This window comes from Puccinia triticina, chromosome 1A (assembly GCF_026914185.1).
Source record: "Puccinia triticina chromosome 1A, complete sequence".
NCBI lineage: Eukaryota > Fungi > Basidiomycota > Pucciniomycetes > Pucciniales > Pucciniaceae > Puccinia > Puccinia triticina.
The window spans coordinates 3,904,878-3,920,901 of NC_070558.1; the positions used below are offsets into that span (position 1 = coordinate 3,904,878).

Consider the following 16,024-nt stretch of genomic DNA (forward strand, 5'->3'; position numbering starts at 1 on the left):
ATGCAGGGCTTCCTGTTGCTCTTGTTTGCAGCTCTTGCAGAATCAAATCATACACCCTAACTATCGATTTTGGTCAAAATGATTATGTTTTCCTATCTGACTATGGCTTTCCTGTATGCTGGTTGATATGTATGTTGATTGGTGTGTTAGTCCACCCAATGGCTGCCATTCTGCGCCTGTTGTCGGAAGCTCAGCCGACGGCGGGGCTTGACGGAAGGCCCGGATCGGAGGAGGAACCGACGGCGGCTTCGGCCACATGCCGGTACAAGACAATCATTGACTTCTTGTCCACTCTGGGAAAGATCTAGATTTTACTGCATATGAAATCTATTTTTTGAGGCTCTAATTAAATTCTGGGGGTTCCCCAGTAGGTCTGCCACAAAAGAAATTTGGTGGGAGGACGCCCTGCTTCGGCCGTTGACCAGGTGTAGGCAAACCGCTGGTGGAGGGCATCTAAACCTGTTGAGTTCGCAGGAAGGGCTAAATCATACTTGCCGCTGAATGATGATTGACAGAGATCTCCAGCCAGATGTCTCGAGTTTCCGTCCAGATTGAGCCATTTTTAGCGATGGAAGTCCTCCAGCTTTTGTTTGATGTCATTGCTTGTGCAGCAGTGAGTGTGTTGGGTGATGCTTGTACCGGGTGGGAGTATCCGTGCTGTGGCCAATCAGGCCGAGCCAGATACCTGCAGCGAGACCGCCCGACTGACCATCAAAATCTGCGAATCGCCCATCCACCAACCATTCGAAAGGAAACAGACATCAACCATCCAATCCGGCAAGCAGAAGGAGACCGTCCCCGAATCGATAACCAACCAAATCTCTCCCGTCAGCTGAGCCGCCATGTCCGCCGCCCCTACCCTTGCCGGTCTGACCCGCTGTACGTGTTTTATTTGACAGCTTGATCCAATCGCATGCTGACTCATCGATGTAATTGCTCAGCTTTTGGCGCCGGATTCAATATCCAAAAGAAGGCCCTTAGCCGGCCGATCCAGCCCAACCTACTATGGCAAACTCGCCAGGATTCTCGAGCAATGATGAGCACGATGAACCACAAGTCGCTTCTCGCTGGTATGTTCGTAGTGGACTTAGCTGGCGTTCATCCCGCTTATCTTGCCTTTCTTTTTTCTTCTTCTTCCGACAACTCATTCAGTCAAAAAGGACGACAGCATCCCGTCTTCTAGATCCGTCTCGACCACAGCTGTCGTCAAAGCATCCAAAGAACCCAACACCTCTGCTTACTCACCAGCCTTCGGACTGGCCATGCAAGGAAGCAATTCACTCGGCCTCGCCACCCCAAGTCAGTCATCCTGCACTATGTCCATCTGTTTTCGAGGTTTATCCGACCACGGTGAGGTGTCTAAGATTGGCGTTTGTTTCTCAATCGGGTGAACCCCGCAGGAAACGGAGCTGAATACGTGGTCAGCACGCTTGACAAGATCGTCAACTGGGCGCGACAGGGATCGATTTGGCCTATGGTAAAGAAACCGACACTCATCGACTCATACATTAAGGGGCCGTTAAACTGAAGCGGGATTTTCTGTTCCTGGTAGACGTTCGGATTGGCATGTTGTGCAGTGGAGATGATGCACATGGCCGCGGCCCGATACGACCAAGATCGATTCGGGATCATCTTCCGAGCATCGCCTCGCCAGTCGGACGTGATGATCGTCGCGGGCACGCTGACCAACAAGATGGCGCCTGCCTTGCGCAAGGTCTATGACCAGATGCCCGAGCCTCGATGGGTGGTCAGCATGGGAAGCTGCGCCAATGGCGGCGGGTATTACCACTACTCTTACTCCGTCGTCCGTGGCTGTGATCGGATCGTGCCTGTCGACATGCAAGCCTTTTTTTTTCCAGTCATCCTAGAACGATGAGGAAACTCGATGGACTGATCTAGGTCATTCCCGCCCTGTTTTTTGATCACCCGACTTGTAGATACGTGCCTGGCTGTCCACCTACCGCCGAAGCTTTGTTATACGGCATGCTGCAACTCCAGCGCAAGATGAGAAGGACTCGAAAGGGAGTGCTATGGTACCGCAAGTAACCAACCTCCACAGCCTCCAAGATCTAGCATCATCATCACAGCCTTGTCTCAGAGTCTTTCAAGAAAGTCTTCTTCTTTGTGATTGTACACACACACGCATACGTATTCCTTTTGTCCCTCTCCCATCTGAAATTCAAGGGCTCTATTCTACACCAGCAATGTTCGGGGATTTCGTTCCAACACACGCGGGAGGATCATGAATGTGATTGATCATGAGATTCGGCCCCGCATGGCTGTTCAGATTATTCCTTCCTTTGGAGCCAGGAGTTTGCATCAGGTTGAAGATGAGCAGCCATGAGACAAGCCCACTTTGATTTTAGCTTCAGAGTTGCCAAGGGATAACACACATGTTTTCAGTTGGAAGGGTGCAGGCAGAAAGACACAATGCGCACTTTGTGTGGAAAAGCCAGGGGGGAGGGATTAGGCAGATTGGAGGATGTGGTGAGCCAAGAAGAAGAGTATGTAAGGCAAGTCAGACTGTGCTATGTGCTGCTGCTTGACAACCACGTGTGATTGCTGTGAGGTGTGACAGCCCCGTGACAGGGAGTGTGGGATGAGTCTGGTTTTCGAGTTGATTAATTTTTCAGCAGCAACCAGCCACCGACCATGGAACCCAGCACTTCCCAAGAACCACCAGCAACGACAACGACGAGCAACAACAACAACATCAGAAACAGACACACGAGAAACAATCCTAACGAAGCACCCGCTGACACACTCACCGAGAAGGTCGACCATTCAAAGTCCGGCTGGGAATTCTGGGTGGCAGACGAAGAGAACCTGCTCAGCACAAACGACACTCTCCCACCCTCCCTCCAAACATTAACAAACCCACCCCCGCTCAACTTCAGCACACACAGACCCATCCTCAGCACAACCAGCACCGCAACCACCACCATGGCCAACAACAGCAGCAGCAACAACAACAACAACAACAATACCAGCCACCAGCCAGCATCAACACATACCCACTCAGCATCCTCAGCCTCATCTGTCGCCCCACCCAACCAGCCAGCCGAGCCAAGCCAAGCCAATCCTGAAAACAACAACAACAACAACAACAACAACAAGACCAGCGATCCGCCTGCCTCCGACGAAGCATCCCTGACCGGCATCGGCTCATTCTCAAACTACAAACCAATCCATCCACTCACCCCCAACGAGCACCCCAAGCCGATCCCCAACTCACCATCACCCCCCGACCAACAACAGCAACCCACCGAGCAGGGCACAGCCATCGCCTACCCCTTCCTGCTCTCAAACTCACCCGGATTCAGCCCCAACCAACGTACGTTCCCATCCCTCTGCTTCACAAACCTCCTACTCTCTCTCTCTCTCTAACCTGCCCCATCTATTCCAGAAAACCACCAAACCGACAGCAGAACCTCAAAAGAGTTCTCCCCAGTCCTCAAGCCGGAGCCCCCCCATTCCTCCCCATCCACAAACACCCTTGGTCTAGCTACCACCACCAATGCCCCCGAGTCGGCCAGGAACCCCAGATCCTCCCCCGGCTCCCCCAAACCACAGTCCGCCCCTCGCAGCTCCCCAGGCCCGCCGCCGCCTGGCTTACGCTACACACATGCATACGAGCTCTACGACCGCCAGGTGTCTCGTGTCAAGCCTCACACCGCCGGTGTCCGCACCCCAAACGCCGTCCTGGTCTCCGGATACTCTAACCACACCCCGGCCGCATCCCCCCCTAAAAAGATCCCACCCCCTCCACCAGCAGAGGTCTGTTTGGAATGCATGATGAGAGATCGGGACATGATCGGGATCGACGTCGTCGGGCCGGGGATCTGGGCCAGGGAGAGTGACGCTGATTTCGAGGAGGCCGTCCGAGCCGAAGCTGCTGCCATGGAGGATGAGGAATCCGCGGCCGAGTGCGATCAAGACTCGTCGGTCCATCAGACCCTCTCCAGTCGAACCATCGACGACCCTTTGGGGGAGAGTAGCTCCTCGGGTCACATCAACAAGAGGATCACTCCCGCCGCCCTTAACGGCCGCACTGGCTCCTCTCGTGATCACCCCTCACACAAACCTCGCTCCCATAGAAAGCCAATCGGCAAGGGTCAGCCACTCACCATGCCTGCTCTCAAGGCCTGGACTCAGATGGTACGTCTTCTTGCCGCTTCTTAGCCATAAAATAGCTCAATCCCCTAAAATTTCCCCGCAGAATGTACCTGCCTCCAGTCATCGCTGGCGCACCTTACAGCTGTACCTCAGGGAACAACGCCACTACCTCGAACTAGAACGACGAGCCAAGCGATCGATCGACCTTGAGAACGAACGGACCGAAGAGTTGATCCGGAGCAATACCGATAGCCTCGTCCAATCCAGCTCGATGCGCACCCCCACCGAGGCCCCCCGCTCGGATTACCAGTTCCTTCACACCGTCCCCCGCGCCAAGATTACCCACAGGGCTTCCAGTACTACCCTCTTGTCCAACGGATTGATCCTCGAAACTTTGGACGTCTCGAAAGATGAGAAAGAGGCCGCAAAGTATCGGGCTAATGATAACAAACTTGCCCCAAGTCAGTCTCTACTCCCTTTTATTTACTGTCTACTTAAGTCATCAACACTCACCCCCACATCCTAGCTTCAGGTCGGAGAGTTTCTTCATCATCATCTGCTATCCGCAATGGCACTGCTCAGTCGCCTAGGACGAGCACGATGAACATCAACTCGCTTACACTCAACCCGGACTCACTCAATGCGGTTGCGGGTATGGATCAAGCCCTTTCCAGTCACCCTGGCACCCCATCTACTCGGCCGCCTTCGCCCCACCGGTTCAGCTTTGCCAGTCGGAAGAGTGGCGGCTTTGGAGAGAGCATGCGGCCGTTTTCCACCTGGGGTCGCAACCGACGAAGCGCATCCAACTCGGTCCTCTCGCTCGCCCCCTCGGGCTCGATGATCGACATGCACGTCGGTCTCTCCCAAGACAGGCACCTCACACCAGGCTCGTTTCCGAGCTCACAGATCGGCCAGCCGATCCCCAAGAACCGATCGATGCTCAACTTTCACCAGTCACTAGGCGGGCCGCCGATGGGCGCCCATCAGCAGGAGTACACCCACAAGCCCTCCCTGGGCTCGATGACCTCGAGCCCGACGGCTGCACGGTTTGCGGGTCTGGGCGACGAGCGGACGGCGGATGGGATGAAGAAGGAGAACAAGAAGAAGCTCCGTCACACGCTCAAGGGGCTCTGGATGAGGCTCGGACTGGGCCGCCAACGGGCATGCTCGATCGACCAAATCGGCTCTCCGAGTCCGCTGGGTACGCAGTCACGAGGGCGAGCGGCGGCGCATGCGAATGCGGACGACGAGCCGCTCGATCCGCCACCGTCGTTATCGGTGCTTGCGCGGGAGCAACAGAGCCATCGCCGGAACCGGTCGACGCTGTCGTTGCCGCTGACGAATGTCCGTCGCTTCGGGGGCTTCCGCCCCCAGTCGTCGTCGACGGCGACCATGGGAGGAGGCCCGGACTCGAGCCTGAGCTCGCCGGTCTCCCACCAGTTCTTGCCCCCCTCGCCCGGCGCCAAGATGTCCCTGCACTCGGGCTCCGCTGCCCAGTCGCCCTACATCGCGCCCAACAACGACCCCCTCTACGACTCCCTCGCCGAGGAACTCGAGACCCCCGCCCGTCAGCACCCTCACCAGCAACCGCGCTCCCGCGTCCGCTCCCTCGGCACCACTAGTCTCTTCAACGAGCTCGCCACCACGCAGGAAGAAGAAGACGACCCCCGTCTGCCCAAACGCGCATCCACACTCGACCCGGCTTCCTCCACCGAACCCCTCCCCGGCCTCACGAACCACACCAGTACCGTCTCCTGCTCAAGACCTACTTCGACCAACCACACTACTGCTGCTGCTGACAAATCGCCCAGCGTGCGCACCGTGCTCAGCAAGTCTTCCAAGATCTTCCACAAACTCTCCACCATCAACCTCGCCGCTTCCGCCTCCAAACGCCGCTCCTCGTCCGGCGGCTCGATGTCGAATAACAACAATTCGCTGGCCAGCTCGACCAACCTCCGCCCGACGCCACACTTGCGCACCTCCACCTCGTCCGTCTTCTCTGCGACGAACACCCCCGGCCCCGGCCCCGACGGCTCGCCCGACCACCACCAGCAGCTCCATCCCGCCCACTCCCAGTTCATCCATCAGCACCCGCCCTTCAACACCGCCCCGCCCGCCCACAGACCCGACTATCTGCCCTCCGAGAAGACCCGCAACGGCGTCTCCAGGTCCGCCGACTTCCTCGCCCTCCGATACGTCTCGCTCTCCCGCGACGACCAGATCCTTGGCCACCACCACCAGTCCTGATCACAACCTCCCCCGCTTCCACACTCGCTCTGTGCTCGCTCGGCTCCTTCTTGGCTTTCCTCTCTTTCGCTTCTCTTTCTTTTGGGCTCAAAGGGAGGCGAACGAGGCTCGCTGGGCCGGCGCGAGGATCAGCCGGTGGAGCTGGTAAGACACCCCCATACATATATATATATACTTAAATATACCTCGCCCTGTGCCCGATCTCTCTATTTCGCTTGTTTATCATATACGCCCCCCGTCTCTCCTTTGTCCTACTCCTATCCATCGCCCGCCCCGCCCCTCGTCTGCCCGTCTGTGCGGCCCGCTTGTGTATACATGTGTGTGTTTATATTGTTATACTGTCTTTCTGCGCTTCTTGTCTTAATCAGTCTTTTTTGGTCAACTGTGTGTGTGTGTGTTCTTTGGCTTCTGTGGGCTGGGTCTGCGGTCTGTTTGTGCGTAGACGTGTGTGTGTCTGTGGGGCAGGAGGGACGAATCTTTGGGGGATGTTTTGTGTGTCTTGGGTGCAGGTAAATACTACTGAGCTGGGAGGGACACAGCTCACATAATATCTACAGAAATACATTTGATTTGAATAGATACTTGACCACACTGCTGCCCTGGGAATACTTTGCATCTTTTTTGGTCATGTTGTTCTTGTCTTGGACAGTCCTGGCTCCTGCATAGGCTCGGCTTGCTCCACCAGCACAATAACCATGGCGGAGAGAAAGATACAAAGAAAGTGTCCGGTTGAAAATGAAAACGGCAGTAGATCATTCCCGGTGAGAAGTGATTGGGGAAAGTAGAAATATGCATATTAGAAACCAGGAAGAAAGGGAAATTGGATTGGACTTGGTTGTTGAGAAATAAAAATTAGAAACAGGAAAACAAAATCTATTAAAAAATATAGAAAAAATTCTGAAATTTCTATGCAACTTCTAAACTTTGATCAAAGCAAATCAAACCCAAAGCCCAAAATAGTCATGAGAATTGGAAAGTTTGAGATTTTTGATCTGAACAAATTTGAGGGTGTGTATTCACTTGGACTTGCTGAATTTGTATGTGGGTGTTCAAGGTTAGGATCAGTTGTTCCTTTAACTAACCAGAGTGAAAATATGGAAACATGCAAATATATCCCACCGCATTATTTTTCAAACATGAAATTCCACCACGTGATCTTCAGCTGTGCTTATGATTTCCACCCTCTTTTCAGCTGGATGGAGTTCTGGACGAAATTCCGCAGAATACCAAAGGCAACTGGTGATGGTTCAATTTCAACCCTCAGATACTCCCCCAGACTTTACCGTCCAATATCTAGACATGAAATCCACAAAATAGTACCACATTCAGGTATGGCAATTACAACAAATCTCAAAAGAGATAGCTATGGATTGACAATTAGGCAAAGACATGAAGGCATTAGCACGATTTGAAAGATTCAAAAGACATTTATCACTTTGTTTGAACAGTCTTGAATACATCTCAGATTTCATGATTACCCATCTGGGAAAAGAATTACAAAAGACAGAACTAGAAGGCTTCTCACAAACATCTTCAGAACCCACTACACAATCAGATTGCTTCCAGACTAAATCTAAATCAATTCAAGGCTTCAAATTTGGATCTTCAACTTACACTGCAGAACCAACAGAAATTCATCCACTGATCAACCAATCAAATATTTTGGAGTGGTTCTCTGGAATGATTCTTGGGACTCATCCTCAATTCTCTTTACCTTTGAATGGAAAGATAGCCAACCCAAGCCCAAGTTATCTTGAAAATTTGGATGGAAGAGAATTTCACAAGGTGCAAACCAAACTCATTTCAAACAGTACTTGCTAAAATATCATGAGGCTTCATTGGTTCTATTTGGTTATTGGATCAAGAATGAGCACACAAGTTTTTGGAACAATTTGTTTGAAACTGATCAAGATTACTCCAGACTGATTAAGGATGCACTGACACAACATTTCAAAGTTGGTTAAGCACAAAGATTTTACTAGAGCAATTGTATGGTTTCCAGCTTTAGAATATCTATTTACCTAGGAGTCTCATGATTTCTGGAAACCAAGAGTTTAGGATGTTGGGTAGCTTCTTTTGTACCCTTGAGGACTTCCAGTGTCCACTTTGCATTCCATACTACATACTCTAGATTCAACTCTGCTTTAACCCAGAACTTAGTTAAACCATATTCCTACTCAAATGGTCCACCAAATTACCAATATCAGTGTCAAAACCTCCTCAATAACCCACACCCTCTATTAATTCATAGCAGTTTTTGTCTGCCAAGGGGTATGGGAATGGGATGGTATGGGTTAATGAAGATTTGACTATAACTGTGAGGTCTGGATTGTTTATGTTTTTTACAAAAAATTAAGCCTGCAGTTTTTTCAACAGTAGGGTTAATTTCTATCTTGATAATTTTTTGATGGCACTGTTGAGTTAGTTGAGCAAGTAGACCTTCTAAATAACAGGCTGATTCAAGCACCTATGCTAGTGGAGAGCTGACATCTAAAGGGTGAGCTCCCGGATGTTTGGGAAGGCACCCTTTAGACGCCCTTCTCCGAATTGGCGGGCGGCTTAGAGCCGCTCGAGCTGCACGGAGTTCGCCTGCCAAATCCCAGCTGCCCCCCTCGACTCCATTTCTGTGTCCCTGCACCGGACCTAGAACTCCAAACTTGTGCAAGTTTATGTAAATATGTACATATTCCCTCGTAAATACGTACACAATTTGTAACTCAAGGTAACGCTTCATTGGTTTTTTTTTTTTTTTTTTTTTTTAAAGTGCAGTTTGTTTTGACATTGCGCACTATGAGGTACCAGCATTGAGATAGAAACTATCGCTAAAGACAAGAGAGGCCCCAAGGGCTACAAATTTTCCGACAAAACTTTGCAAAATTTTCAATGTGTAAGGGAAAAAGGAAAGAAGAAGAAAAAAAGGGGGAGAAGAAAAGGAGAAGGGGATAGTAAATCCAGAGGGTAGTTGATATGAATGATCCAGAAAGAATTTAGTTTAGAGTTGGGGATAAGTCCAACGTCGGGAACACACAATGCCTTGTGTCCGGAAACCTCCCAGAGTCTTTTAGGAACTGTGCCACTACCTTCGTGGCCCTAGGGTTGTTCAATAGATACCGTGCTGACAGAGAAACCAATCGTAGTTGAAGGGACTTCAACGCCCCTCGTAGTTTTTGCCGGTGGGAATGGTGCGCCCACAGTAAATTAAGTAGTGCTCAACAGTTTCTTTGACATTGCAACTGTCACAAACTGGATAGGGGTTGAGTTTGAATCTGAAGAGAGAGTCGTTCAGGTGCGCATGTCCTGATCGTAGCTGGTGAAAGATTTTTGAAACCGGAAATTCCAACGCCTCCCAAGTCACCGTCCTCCGTCGTTTTTCCACCAAGCCCTGTCGTGCAGCCTCGAGACTCCGCCGAAGACGCATTGTTCCTTGGTCCTCCCCGCAAGCTTGTCCGGCCTTCTCGTCCGCCAGCTCGTTTCCTCGCACCCCTACGTGCCCTGGGCACCACCACACATTGATCTCCACGTCAGCCGGTATCGTGCTGACCAGGTCTAACAGTTGTAACAGAAGGTACTGCCCTGATTTAGGGGCTGTCGGGCGCTTGAGCCGAAGGATTGCCGCCTGGCTGTCCGATAATATTGTTATCGACCGTGTAAGGCCTTGTTCCACCATCTCCTTCCCCAGCCGGACCCCCAAGAGCAGTCCGGCCACTTCGCACTCGAAATTTGATGCCCGAGCGCTTGATCCTAGGCCTTCTGTCAAAGCAAACACACCATCAGCTGTGGTCGCGGCGGCCCCCAGACCCTTCTCTGGGTGAGCCGACCCGTCAGTGTAAAGGAACCGTTCACTTCCCGGGGTCTGATCCAGTGTCTCTTTGATGGCTCGAGCCACCACCTCCTTGCTACCCGCATCTATCCTTGTCCGGAACCGGTTTGTTGATATCCACGGTGGGAAAGCTGATAAGAAGAATAGAACCTGCTCTACATCAGCTAGTTCTGCCTTGATTAAGCTCTCCTTTTTTAGATTAGCGCTGGCCGTGTCGGGGAACCCCCCCCCCCCGCCCCTCCTACACTATCTTGTTGGATCTGCAGTTCAATGGCCGTCGGGGCCGTCCCCGTCCTGGCCGTCTTTGTGAGGAAGTACTGTGCAATTCGGTTTTGTGCCGCCGTCTCGATCTCCTGAAAAGGCTGGTGTTGTCTCAAGTACTTCACCGGGGTTGTCCTGGTGGCCCCTGTTGCAAACCTAGCCGCTTGGTTGTTGATCACGGTCAGTACTTTGTCCACCTTTGCTCTATTTTGATTGGTGTACCAAACCTGTACTCCATACAGTACCCTTGGCGTGAGGACAGCCGAGACCAGGAGCCCTCGCTCTCGCTCCTTCACTCCCCACGTCGATTTCCCTATGGTCTGCAGTTGGCCAAGTGTCTGCTCCGCCTTTTTCTTAACCTGGCCCACATGTTTTGAAAAATTCAGCTTTGCGTCGAACCACACCCCTAGCCACTTGACCTCCGCCAAGGGTTCGAGTCTTGTCCCATCAAAGTAGAAGGGTGACTTAGCTTGTTGCGAGTTTGTAAACACAATGTATTGCGCTTGTCGTCGTTGCCAGAAACTTTCTCCAGTGCACCTGTTTGAGCTCGACGACCTTTTCCTTGAAGCGGGCGTTCCAGTAAATAAACCTCTGGATGTTCTCCTCAGAATTTGTCATCAGCATGAGTCTGCGGCATTTATTTCTAGTCTTCACCAATGGATCAAGGACCTCACGGTCCCACCACTTCTTGGCTTTTGCCGGGTTGTCCTGGACCTCCCTGCCCTGCTGGAGCCACGCCTCCCGGATCGCCGACGTCAGCTGCTCCTCCGTGGTGTCAATCTCCTGTATAGACCGAGGGGGACTTAGCTGGGCAATCCTTGCTGCCACATCCTTACACAGCCTTTCGCCGTCCACTTTCTCCCACGCCGGTGGGACGCGGTGCGTGCCTACAAGGGGGGGGGGGGGAAATATCCAGGGTGATCAGAATCTTTTGATGGTCCGACCCGTGGTTCTCAGAGCTTGTGGACACTGCCCTGACAATCCTACTCCCCAAAAAATTTGTCCATGTCAAGTCGATGATCGTCCGCGCTCCTCTGCTCGAGATGAAGGTCGGAGCGCCCGCCTCAATGTTCAACCTGAACCCGGCCCTGCCGCACACTCTCACCAAGGCAGCCGCTTCCGGGTGGCAATGGTGGTATCCGGCCGGGTTCCACATCCGATGATGAAGGTTTGTATCCATTGCGATGATCGTTGCTACCTTCCTGCTGTCGGAACCTGCCAACCAGCTCTCCAGCAGCTGGATGCCTGAAAAAACCCGCGGCTGATTGTAGACATTAATCAGACGCAGTTGGCGTTGGTGGCCTAAATCAACCTCCATCGCCAACAGAAACTTTGAGTTAGTCTTCAGAACGGCCAAAGAAATAGATGGAAAAGTTTTTCTTATGTATGTCACCACGCGGTGTTTATCGGAGAGGTCCTTGGGGCGGTGTTCCGGGCTACTAAAAGTCCACCAGCTATCATGATCGGGGGGAAGGAGGGTCAGCGGGTTAATCCAAGGTTCCTGCAAAAGAAGAAAGACAGATGAGGCTGGCTCATCGTTCAAAATACTCAAGGTTACCACTCTGCTGTTGTGGCAGTTCAACTGCACAGCTTTTGGGGAAAAGGAGGCTGCATTGCTACGGCCTAAGACACTAGAAAGATTACAAGGGGGATTCAAGGTAGGGGTTAGTCTTTTGGTTGTATTAATCATGAGGGATATGTTTTTTAGAAATCAGCCAGTTCCGCTTCACTCCGCATGCCTTGTCAAACGGCGTATGGGAAGACCAAATTTCCTTTTCTTTACCACCATCTCTGCATACCACACAGATCTTCCCGCCCCCCTCCATGGGGGTGAGGCATTCACGAGTCTCGTGAGCATCACCGCATTTGCCACATTTCGGTGCCACCCGGCACCACTTCCCGAAGTGGCCCATACCGAGGCACTTGAAACATTGCGGTGGAAGTCTCTTAAACCTTTCTACCCAATAATGTTGACATTCTAGATAGATACATTGTTGCCTGATTAATCGGTCGGCCAGATCCGAGTCGGTCAGCGACACCACAATCGTTCCGGCGTTCCGCGGGTTGTCCGGTTCCCTGCTTCCCCCCAGCCACCTGATACGGTGAATCTTTTTTGCCAGGAAAGAGTTGTCCGAGGCCAGCAGCATTTTGCTTTCCATCCTGTCGACTGCAAAGCTCCGCGGGATCCCATGAATTAGAACCGAATACGTGCTCGGCGATGCTTCTAAGTCCGGGTGGAGGTGCTTGCTCCACTCGTGCCTGTTTCTGTTAAGCCATTCCTTCTGGTGCCTGTAATTGGAGTAGAAGGAGACATCGCCCAAGGGTAAGAACCGAACCGCCTTAATAGCGACCTTCTCTCCATTGACCTTTGCGTCTAGCTTTTCTAATATTTCGTTCGCTTTTCGAACTACGTCTTCTGCCTTTGCGTCTTTGAGGGGCGCGGTTCCGGAACGGGCGTGGATTATGGATAGACCCGGTCTTGCTGCCACCATTTCAGCCTGCTTCGGGGGTGCCGGCGGTGGGGGGTTCTTGGCAACGGCCGTGGACGCGTACGTCTTCACTGGGGTGGGTCTTGCTTTGGTAATTTGGCCGGCTTCAATTGTCTGGACGCGTCCTCTTAGGTCCCGGAGGTCCGCCATCGCTCGCTGCATTTCCTTCATCGCGGCTTGGAGTTCCGCCATCGCGTTTTGAAGTTGACGCTTCTGCTCGACTTCGTTATCCAGGAGCTGGAGGATGATGGGGACCATCATCGCGTCGAGGCTGACTCTGCCGTTCTGAGCTTGGCTTTCCGGGGCTGTCAACAAAAACCGGAGGAGTGACGCCGAGGTGTGTCCTGGCTCTTGCTGCGTTGGGGGCGCGGGTAGGGGGGCTGCTGGGAGGCGGTGGGATTCGGATGCGGCAGTCATGATGATGTCTCAAGACGCGTCACTGGCGGCAGTCGCGTCGTGGGGGCTATGGATCGAGGCCGAGAGCGTCTGAGCTGACTTCGCTCGATTGCCGGGAGGGGGGTCGGGGGGGGGGGGGGGGGGGATCGCCAGTAGGCATTGGGGGGGAAAATAGTTCTGTCAAGCTTTGAGGAGTGTTTTGTGAGAAGGGGGGTAGGGGATAGATTTTTAAAAAATTCGAGGTGGTTGCGGACAGAACTGCTCTTCATTGGTTGAACTCCTGCCTTTTGTTTTCTTCTTCTTACTTGTGCTTCAACCTTGCCTCAGCCATGGTATCCAACAGACACAAGTTCCACCGCTCTTCCCGACTTCCTGCGCGAGAAACTCGGCTACAGAGGCAATACCGACTCGCCAAGAAAAAGGAAGCTGAAGATGAGATGGCGGCATACCATACGGACAATGCTCGACGGGCTGCTGAGCGAGCCGTACGAACCCAAGATGTGAATGCGCCCGATTTTGCTGAGGACTATTCAGCTCACCCGGCCACATATGGCGGACCATCGTACTGGGAGGATCTGGAAGAAGATGCAAATCAACATCAGGCGACGCGCACCGAAATAGGTTCATACTATCAGAGCTTGATCCAACAGCAGAGGTGGCGGAGCTGGACCAACATTTTTAATGCACTTTTTCCGGCATACACCCTGTTAAAGCGAGTCACAAACAACTGGACCTCGCCTAGCTCCTTTGATGATAACTCAAAAGAGCTCTGTAACTGTGAAGATCACCAGAAAAAAGCTCGACCGGTTGACTTGGTTGACTTGTTAGGTGTGTAGTTGTCTGAAGAATTTGCCTTCTTTAATAGCAACACTGAACTCTGAATAAAATTGTTCTATTTATGTACAGGCCAGCAGCGCAAAATGATAGATTTTTGTTCTTGTGCCCCCGATGCGGTACAAATAATGGCGCACAGTTACCTGGCCAGCACACCAATATTTCCCCAAACCGCTTTTTCCCTGCGACTGCTAAATTTCTATGATCTACTCTGGAACTTGTGTAATGCAGCCGCCACACCATTTGCTGAAATTCTGCGTCGTTGGAACGAGTCAATTTCAATGCGACTTTACAATAAGAAGGAGACTAAGGTAGATCTTATTTAATGCTTAATGGGGTTTGCATATCTGACTCCTTCCCCTCAACACGTTCTATAGCCCTGTGACCTCCGTCGCAACTTAACAGCTGCAATTGATACATATCGCTTGCTTTTAGCAAAGCATCGGACTACGGTTGAAACGTTCACATCAGATTGTCATCAAGATATACTAGCTCAACAATCGTGCCCAGCTTGTTTTGGATCAGCACTCCCTGTCGCTAATCCCTCTCAACCTGCAGATAATAAAGAGATTTTTGTTTGCCTCGATGGCAACTTTCAGCACAGGCATCACGAACAAGCCTCAAAGAACCACCTGCCTTTACAAACTCCAGACATGTTTCTGAAACCGGAGGAAATTGACGCAGCGGAAAAAAACATTATTGCTCACGAACAAGCTCAAAAGAAGACTCAACTTGCAGTGAGGGTTATATTTGGTACATTTTGGTTGAAAATTGGCTGATGGGTGTCACTTAATTGAACACAGAAAGACCGATGTTCCGATCAGCACAAAGCTGCAGACAACAAGTGGAACGCAAGCACTTGGAAGGGCTGTGATGACACAGGCCTCATGGGTTGCTGTTGTCGTCACGACTCACTAGTCTATTTCTGTAATATTAACCGGGCGGGAGAGGGAAGATGCTTACCAATGGCTATCCTTGAACAACTTTTCAAAGAGATACAGCCTGAGATGAAGCTAAGAGTTCTCTACGATATTAGGGGGGTTCACGTAAGGCTGATTTCGAAAATCAGCAACCAAAACCAGCAGATGCAGCTTTTGAAAATCGTGAGAAAGCGAAAAGGTTTGGCTGGGCAGCTCCCCTTTGGAAGCAATCTGCAAGGCATAAACCTTACTCACAGGTGCATGAGCAGACGAAATCAGCATTGCTTTTTTTGCAACGTGAACCCCCCTATTGGCTGCTCCCTGGATAAATTCATCAAAATTGTAAGCTTTTTTGACTTGCATGCCGGAGTTGCATTGAGCGTGAAAAATAGTCTCATGTTTTAGTTGGAAAAACAGCGTAAACTTCTTACATCCGAATCACCCAGGATGAAGTTTGCGACATCAATATTTCATTCGTATGTGCATGAATGGGAATGCCAAATGAAGTACAATCCCAGGTACAACATTGGGTGGGGTCTTTCCGATGGAGAAGGCTTGGAGCAACTCTGGTCTTACCTTTCCCCTCTTGTCAGCTTCCTACGAAATGCGGCAAGGAATAATCGGCTCAATTCGCTCAACCATCGTAGTCTGTTCCACAACCAACTTGTAGTAGAAAAACTTGGTTGGTCTATCTCATTTGCTGATTCCAGTACTGCTTTACTAATGATCTTGTTTGATTAGTCAATACTCTGCAGCAAAAGTTTATGCTAGCATTTGCCCATCAAAAACACTCGCAAGATCTACTTTTTAAGCTGCAAGCTGAGCCAAACAAGCACACGCCAGATCAATCAAGGTTCACTGTAGAATTTTTTAGAGCAGAGTGGGAAAAGCAGTTATTGTCTTTTTCAAGAAGCTTGGACAAAATTGCGAATTTTTTTGTT

General features: G+C 51.3%; 1 protein-coding gene across 1 annotated transcript; it reads left to right on the forward strand.

Annotated features, from left to right (window-relative positions):
• Positions 1-842: 842 nt before the first annotated feature.
• PtA15_1A472 (uncharacterized protein) lies at positions 843-6,363 on the forward strand (the record flags this gene model as incomplete). The annotated part of the gene is made up of 11 exons (XM_053165503.1): positions 843-879; positions 942-1,070; positions 1,153-1,299; positions 1,401-1,477; positions 1,553-1,831; positions 1,900-2,042; positions 3,123-3,334; positions 3,407-4,158; positions 4,220-4,545; positions 4,707-5,162; positions 5,256-6,363. 11 exons carry the CDS (start codon positions 843-845, stop codon positions 6,361-6,363), a joined length of 3,666 nt encoding a protein of 1,221 aa, XP_053016688.1.
• Positions 6,364-16,024: the final 9,661 nt, after the last annotated feature.